Source organism: Bidens hawaiensis, unplaced genomic scaffold (genome assembly GCF_021521415.1).
Source record: "Bidens hawaiensis isolate Kalapana, Puna unplaced genomic scaffold, B.hawaiensis_p1.1 tig00020893_1, whole genome shotgun sequence".
Lineage (NCBI taxonomy): Eukaryota > Viridiplantae > Streptophyta > Magnoliopsida > Asterales > Asteraceae > Bidens > Bidens hawaiensis.
In genome coordinates, this window is record NW_027493218.1 from 327,317 (window position 1) to 335,957 (window position 8,641).

Sequence of the window (8,641 nt, forward strand, 5' to 3'; positions counted from 1 at the left end):
AATAGTTAGGGTTTAGAGATTAACATATTGTAACGCAAATCTGGGTCGAAATAAACTATTATACATTAATCAAAGAAAGGTTTTTTAGTATTTTCTGTACAATTTGTGTAAGGTCCCGATCCCGGTAGCCCTACTTTAGCGTCGGATTTACTCATAAACACAGTTCTACAAATAAGAGTTTATTTAAAACTTTCGTCTTCAGATGCCAGCCGTTCAATCCATGCCATGTGCCATCCTCAGGCTAGTTCTTTAGTCCGATCTCCTGCGTGCATACTAAAAGTCAGCGTAGACGCTGAGTGAGTTCTAGTTAATCAGGAAACTTGTCATACAACCACTACATACAATATATACGTATCCGAAGACACATAACCCACTGTCTAACCTGCTACTGCTTAGCCACTTAACTACCCCTACAGCTTAGCCACTTATACCACTTTGTGCCACTTTAATAACGAATAACGTTATGCCACTTTGCCACTTTATTAACGAAGTCACGTATAGGCTTACCCTACCACGTACTATCGTCATGCCACTAACACTCTTACTAGGCCATTGCCACTTCTATCACACCCTACTTCTACTTGTCTACAACACACTTTATATCATCACGTCATTTATATAATAATCAAGTTACATCACAACATTTATATGCACACTAATAACCACCTGGGGATCATTCCCGAATGACGGTACGTGCAATATCCGAAGATCGTTCGCACACCGACTAACCTTCCCTGTCTACGCGTACAATATCCGAAGATCGTTCACGCACCAATAGACAGCCAATCATAACATATACAAATATATCACATCAAACATCATAGCGTACACTTACCACTTAAGGTAAGTGTATTCACACTTTACATCGAGTATGCACACAACCCCGAAAACATAACAAGGAATGGGGCTAGAAACTCACCTGAACTCGGTTAACAGTTACTCCTTCCTTAGCTGAGCGTGACTAACTTGGGTCGGAAATAGGTTCTCCTTCTTCTTCCTCTTCTTGGTTTCGGCTTAGAGAGAGAGAGAGAGAGCTAAGTGTGTGTTTTGGTGATGTATGGAGTATGAGAAATGAATGATAATTGGGTAATTAAGGCTTTTATATAATTATGGATCATGGGCTTAGGCCCATGGTCTTTCCCTTCTTCCTTCATAGCCCAAGTCCATAACCCAACACTAGCCTGACCCATACCAACTCCTTCTCTATTTAATTATTTCCCGATAACCCGAGTAAACTTGTCCTCCATTATTAAATAATATAATTAATATTATTTTGGAAATTTCGGGATGTTACAATTTGGTTTCAGGGAATTACCTTGACCACTTTACCATTGAATTCCACCATGGGGAGAGTTTATGAAATGTCTAGAAATTAAATATGAGGGAGTATGATTACTGTTGTCAACATAGTAAATTCGTACCTGTATTAGAGGTTGCTCGATGGTTTTGGGTTTGGATTATGTTCTTCAGGGTATATACAAAAAAAAACTGAATTAAACTGAATACTAAATTGACAAATTTTCAAACTTTGGATTGAAGTGGCAAAAATATCAAACCACAGGGACTAAAATGACCATTAACTCAAAATAAAAAAAAGAAAGACAAAAATACCCTTAAACTAACGGCATATTTGGATGCCGTTAGATGAATGAGACGTAATTGGCTAATATTTAAAACTATTAGGACTAAACTGGCAAAATTTCAAACTTTAGACTTAAATAACAAAAGAAACAAAACATAAGAACGAAAATAACCATTAACTCTTTAATTAGGGATCGGATGGAATGGGAATGGGAATGGGAATGGGAATGGGAGGGGTGAATATGAACACTTTTTTTTCACTAATTGAATATTTAAATTGAACCGGTTTTACATTACCGAATTAATGAAATGAATAAAAAGGACAAGGCAACAAAGACCAACGCTAACAGCTAACAACTAACAACAGGTCAGTCGTCTGTCTCTCCGGCCGCCCATTTGATTATTATTATTAGGGTTTGTGATTTCTGTTTAATAACCCACCGATTCGATCTATATATTATTATTATTACTAATCGTCGTAATATTATTATTATTATTATTCTGTTACAGATCTCACTCAGTCTATATACACACAATGTTCAACAAACTCGCATCCAAATCACTCAACGTTGCCGGAAAATGGCAGCAGCAGCAGCTCCGTCGTCTCAATATTCACGAATATCAGGTCCTGGTTAATAATATTATTATTATGATTATAGTTAGGGTTTAATATTTGTATGAGAAAATTATGAATCGCGAGTTTGACTTTTATGTGGTCAAAGTTATTATTATTATTATTGTTAGTTACAAATTAGATGTGTACATGTGGCAGTCATTAGTCATTACATAAGAATGTAATAACTATAGTTCATTTAGTTAAAATGTTGTGAGTTATGTTGTTATAAAGCATAATTACATCTATGTTTACATTGCATTTGTCTCTTAAGATGCGTTGACCTAGGGTGCGGAATATAGTTTAGTTTGTACGGAATTTGAAATCAGTCGACGTACAGAATTTTGAGTTTATATCACTTTGAAACAAATTACAAGTGATTGAAAGTAAAACAGTTATTTTGTTTAAACGAAAAGATTAACTCAATGAATTCTGCCCAGTTATTTTGTAGAATCGTCGCATGATCTGATGGATGACGTGTGAAATTAATAAAACATGGAGAGTTATGGTTTGATATTGTTTGAGAAAATTAATTCATGGTTTTGACTTTTGTATGTTCAAATCAATTATTGTTTCTAGCTACCAGATGTATACATTTGGCAGTCATTACATAAGAATGCAATAACTGAGGTTTTTTAGTTAAAAGTTTTGTGATAATTTGGACTGTTGTGAGTTATTGAAGGATCATGATACTATCTTATAAACACACCAATGTCTACATTGCATTTATCTCTTAAGATGCATGTTTCATTCACACAGTGACACCTCTTTACAGTTATAATTGTTTACTGATGAAGGGTTTTAATAACAGGGAGCCGAGTTAATGGGCAAGTTTGGTATTAATGTACCGAAAGGTGTTGCTGTTTCTTCTGTTGAAGAAGTACGAAAAGCTATACAATCAACATTCCCAAATGAGGAGGTAATTTATCATGAATAATCTTTCTAATTTTCATTTGTTTTAGCGGGTTCAACTTGTTTCTTGTTCTTTGGTGCTTATTTGTAATAAATATTGAAATTAAGTTGAAGTTTTAAATAAGTGGCGCTGATTTTTTTGGTTCAGTTGGTGGTTAAGAGCCAAATCCTTGCTGGTGGAAGGGGTCTAGGGAAGTTCACAAGTGGTCTTCAAGGTGGTGTTCACATTGTCAAAACCGAACAGGCTGAAGAGATCGCTGGTATGATTTTTTATCGTTTTCACTCATTTTTTGAGTTTGATATATTTAACTAGTTATGCAATCATTAGATTTTAGGTTGTTTGATCTTATTTTTGACGTTTTTGTAGGGAAGATGCTTGGACAGACTCTTGTCACTAAACAAACTGGTCCACAAGGAAAAGTTGTCAGCAAGGTTAGCATTACTTATATTTTTATTCATATCTTGCTAATATGGTATGACCATTGGCTGATTTTGTGTGCTTTAATCAAATGTTATTGAAGAGTTACAATCTAGACATAAAAATGAATGTATATATTCATTTATGCAGGTTTACTTGTGTGAAAAGGTGTCACTAGTGAATGAAATGTACTTTGCAATCACTCTTGACCGTACAACTGCTGGTCCTGTAAGCCTCATATTATTATTATTAGCATTAGTATTGGTATCAATATGTTTGTTTTACTTATTGAATCTTTTGTTTTTCAGCTTATAATCGCATGCCGAGAGGGAGGAACCAGCATTGAAGACCTTGCAGAGAAATTTCCGGACATGATTATAAAAGTATTTCTTGATTCCATATCTTTATACTATAGAGGGTTTTATACTTTTTATCATATATTAACCCATTACACTTTATTCTTACAGGTGCCTATTGATGTTTTCAAAGGAATTACAGATGAAGATGCTGCTAAGGTTGTAGAGGGTCTTGCTCCTAAAGTAGCTGACAAGCAAGCTTCTATCGAACAAGTAAAGAAGTTGTATAATCTTTTCCGTGAATCCGATTGCACACAATTGGAGGTCAGCATTAAATCTACTTAAAAAGGTTACTTTTTATAAAGTTCTTTGCAACCCCATTTTTTGTTGTTAATTTCAAGTACCCTCTTCCAGATCAATCCCATCGCAGAGACTTCTGATAACAAATTGATTGCTGCTGATGCTAAGTTAAATTTTGATGATAATGCTGCTTACCGCCAGAAAGAAATATTTGCTCTTCGTGATCCAACACAAGAGGATCCTCGTGAGGTATAAATAAAAGTGGCAGAATGCACGGGTATCAAAATAGGTCGTTTAAAAAATGGGTCTGGGTCAGATCCGATTGAACTAGTCTTTTCGCTTCTTTTCGAGTTTCGTAGGTCATAACAATCAATTCTAAATGTATCAAATGGAACATCAAAAGTTAATAAACTAATTACAATGGTCGGGTAATTGCTCACAACTTGAAAGTATTAAATGCTTTTACAGCATTTTCATTTAAAGTAGATTATTATTATTATTATTAGTGTAGTCTCTGTTATTATTACTGCACACAGCTTGATCCTACCGGAATTGACACTTTATATTTCTAAATGATGACACGTAAATCTGTAAACGAAACGAACGTTCAGGGAACCGCTTGGCGGGAAGTTTGCTTATTTGATAAACGAACGAACATGAATGTATTTTTTTGTTCATTTAGTAAAACGCATGAACATATGTCTTGTTCGCTCATTTACACTTGTTTATGTCTGTTAGTTTACGTTTGTATAAGTTCGTTCGTTTATATAGACACCTTAAATTTTTGAGACACACTTCTATTTTAGTCCAAGAAAACTTTTTTTGTTTTCTTAACGAACGAACATGGACAAGACAAGAAAACTTCTTTTGTTTAACTGTTCGTGTTCGATTGTTTGTTCAGTTAAAGTTAAACGAATGAACACAGACATGTCCTCTTTGTGTTTGTTCGGTTCATTTGCAACATGTTAATCTGAAATGAATTACACACAATTGTTTTTGACAGGTGGCAGCTGCAAAAGCAGATTTAAATTACATTGGTTTGGATGGTGAAATCGGGTGCATGGTGAATGGTGCAGGGTTGGCAATGGCCACCATGGATATTATAAAACTACACGGTGGAACTCCCGCCAATTTTCTGGATGTTGGTGGGAATGCTTCTGAAGGACAGGTAAGTAATTTTAATTTCAAAGTTATTTATTTTTGTTGATTGATGGATTCTGAACAGATTGTAAATACTAAAAGGAAATAAATGAAACAGGTTGTGGAAGCTTTCAAGATCTTGACTTCAGATGATAAAGTCAAAGCAATTTTGGTCAATATTTTTGGTGGGATTATGAAATGTGATGTCATTGCTAGCGGGATTGTTAATGCTGCTAAACATGTAAGTCAATAGCAAGCTCTTTCATTTTGATAGTATTTCCCTTGAATAGTTCGTAGTTCAATAATTAGGGGTGTAAACGAGCTCGGCTCTTTTCGAGCTCTACATTCATAGCTCAAGATTAGCTCATGATCGGCATGTTTATATTGATTATTTAGTTATAGTTTCCGTTCTTTAGAATTAGCTAATTACACAAATAGTCATTTAAAGGATGAAAGTAAGAAAATGCCCTCATGTGCAAAACACATGACTAGATATAACCGAAATAATGGACTTCGGCAGATTTTTGTAATTATGTTAGTTTTAAGGATGAAAAGCAGAATTGGCTATATTTGTAAAGGACTTAAGTTGTAATTTACTCTTTCATTTTCATTTGGACACACATAAATATAGCTGTTATGTGTTTATTTTATTAAATTAAATTAAATTATAATATTAATATGAATAATATGCTCGTTTTGACTTTCGAGCTTAACGGAGTAAGCTCAGGCTTAAGCTTGTTTTCTGAAGAAACTTATTTTTACGCTCGAGCTAGTTTAAGCATAGGTCAGTTCGAGCTTTTAACAAGCTGATCTCGAGTACACCCCTAGTTCTATTAAAACTTTTAACAGAACAATTTTCACTCAGATTTGATGAGTTCAATTTTAGTAGCATATATATTATTTCTAACACCTGAATAAACTTTGTTCCAGGTTTCATTGAAAGTACCTGTGGTCGTTCGTCTTGAAGGTACAAATGTTGACCAAGGAAAGAGAATTCTCAAGGTAATGTTGATCACTCGATCATTGTAATCCTTAACGGGTCAGACGGTTTGGGTCAAGAAAGAATCTTTTAAGGGCTATGGAACGGGTCGGGCCTCTCATTTTTTTAAATAATAATCAACGTGTTGTGATTCGATGACGCAGGAGAGTGGAATGACATTGATTACAGCAGAAGATCTTGATGATGCAGCCGAGAAAGCAGTTAAAGCACTCAAGTCAACATAAACCACTATTCCTCAAGTTTCAATTTTCTTTTAATCATTTTTGGGAATAAATATTAAAGGAATAGCAGTCAGAAACTGCTAGATTTAGACATCTGTATTTAATGGTTTCGTACTTAATTGAACTTGTCATGTATTCGCAATCAAAATCAATGTTTGCCATGAGTTCTTTGGGGATGTTTGAACGTTTAAACCTGTTAGAAAACAGGTTGGTTTTGTTGATAAAAATATTAAAGTATGTTGATCATAATATTGCTATGTTGTTTAAAAAGTAACGAGAATATGTTATATCGTATTATTATGTTTAACTAGTGAGGTTCCCTTGTGAGATGTGGCGGAAATTTGGTTGGTATTGATTTGGTCGATTACAGGGTGTCTATCGTAGCACTTCATCAAAGATCAAATGGAAAAAAGTAATATATACATGCATTTCGTTTCCATTGATGACCAGCTTGTTGCCAAAGCTTTGGACGAAAAGAGATTTAATTATTTGGTCAGCAAGCTAGGTTTGATAAATTGTATTTCATCATCAATAAAAACCTTTATCAAAATTTTCGTCGTCCTCCTCCTCCTCATCATCGTCGTCGTACTCGGTAAGTCGCACAAATAGCAAAGCTATGGTAAGGTCTGAGGAGGGTATACACACTCTTACCTCTATCTCGTAGAAATAGATTGACTGCTTCCAGTGAGACCCCTAGCTCGATAGTAGTTTTTATCAAGCTTTGGACATAAGGCACATAACACCCAACCATTGGGACACTCACCGATTAGTGCATGTACCTTTGTCTTTCGGTCATCAACGCCACCACATGATGGTTGATTAACCTTCCGCCATTTTAACGATATTTTCACGAAATTAGTAAAATAACGTCAAAGTTAATACAATTTCACTTTTGCCCACCTGAATACCCACATATATACATTATATGCGCGCACAGCAAACAGGGCGATAAATTTTCAAGATATTCACTAATCAAGGGGAGCTTTATAACCAATAATAAATATAAATTTAACAATAAAAAAGAATTGTAGAAACCAACACTATTAGTAACAACTCATCTTCAAAAGAGACATGTTAAAAGTCACTAAACAAAATTTTGAACACTATGTTCAAACGATCTACACTTATATCTTTTATTTCAATACATGGAAATTTTCCAAGGAAATATCATTTCTAAACCCCTAAGTATCTAGTCAACTATTGAAGAAACAGATGTATTTGAAGACAAGAGTCAGGCTATTCTACAGAGAATATTAAGAAGAAAAGATGTCAAATTATTGAATGGCCAAGTGAACTCTGCCCACATTTTCGCGCATCCTCAATTTGACCAAGATGGTTCGCATATTTAAGTCGAAACCATTTGACTCTAACAATCAAAGTGTGTGGACAACTCATCTAAATACTTCGTGCTTGATTCGTTGAGCACTCTAGATGTATGTTTGAGTTTTATTGATAGCCTTGACCTCTCATTTCACACAAATCACTTATCATTTGTTGAGATCATTAATCGCCAAACCAAAACCCATGAGCATCAAACAACTTTTTTACAATGCATGGAATCCCTAACACTGGTCATAACCATTTGTTGCTACCTCCATCTCTATGGATATAAGTTGTAACATATAACTCAAAATAAGTAAATGGAGTGCTTTAAAAAAAATAAAAACAAAAGGAGTAAACGTGAGTTACAGGCTAACACTAGGCTAAAAAATAAATAAAAATAAAATTACAACATATTTGTCATTAGTCATTTCTAAACTCTCTCAAATCATATTTTTTCTATCATGTATCTTCAATCCCTAAACCTATTGAGGCTATGATATAGATCTTTCTCATCAGTTTTCAATGATTTAAAAAAAGGCCCCTACTAATCTACTATATATATTTTATTCAAAAACTACTAAACACTATTAGACTTTTTTTGAACGGCATTAAACATTATTAGAAAAAAGATTAAATTATATGTTACGGAGAAAACAAAATAAAAATAAAAACCAAGTAATCGTCGTATCTTTTTAAAAAATTGGATTTTAATAATTCCACATTTTTGTAGTTGGCTGATAATAATATCACATTAATGGTGGAGTGGTAAGAAAGAGACGTGGTGTTTCATGTGGCCCATGTTTGATTTATCCCCCATCATTTATTTTCTGCGACACA

The 8,641-nt window shown here is 34.2% G+C and overlaps 1 protein-coding gene across 1 annotated transcript; it reads left to right on the top strand.

The window, feature by feature from the left end:
• The first annotated feature begins 1,975 nt into the window (after positions 1–1,975).
• LOC143562009 (succinate--CoA ligase [ADP-forming] subunit beta, mitochondrial-like) lies at positions 1,976–6,652 on the top strand. Its single transcript, XM_077049939.1, has 12 exons — positions 1,976–2,206; positions 3,006–3,113; positions 3,255–3,366; positions 3,474–3,538; positions 3,675–3,752; positions 3,833–3,907; positions 3,992–4,144; positions 4,235–4,369; positions 5,124–5,288; positions 5,379–5,501; positions 6,191–6,262; positions 6,404–6,652. Exons 1-12 carry the CDS (start codon positions 2,117–2,119, stop codon positions 6,482–6,484), a joined length of 1,257 nt encoding a protein of 418 aa, XP_076906054.1. The 5' UTR covers positions 1,976–2,116; the 3' UTR covers positions 6,485–6,652.
• The last annotated feature ends 1,989 nt before the right edge of the window (positions 6,653–8,641 follow it).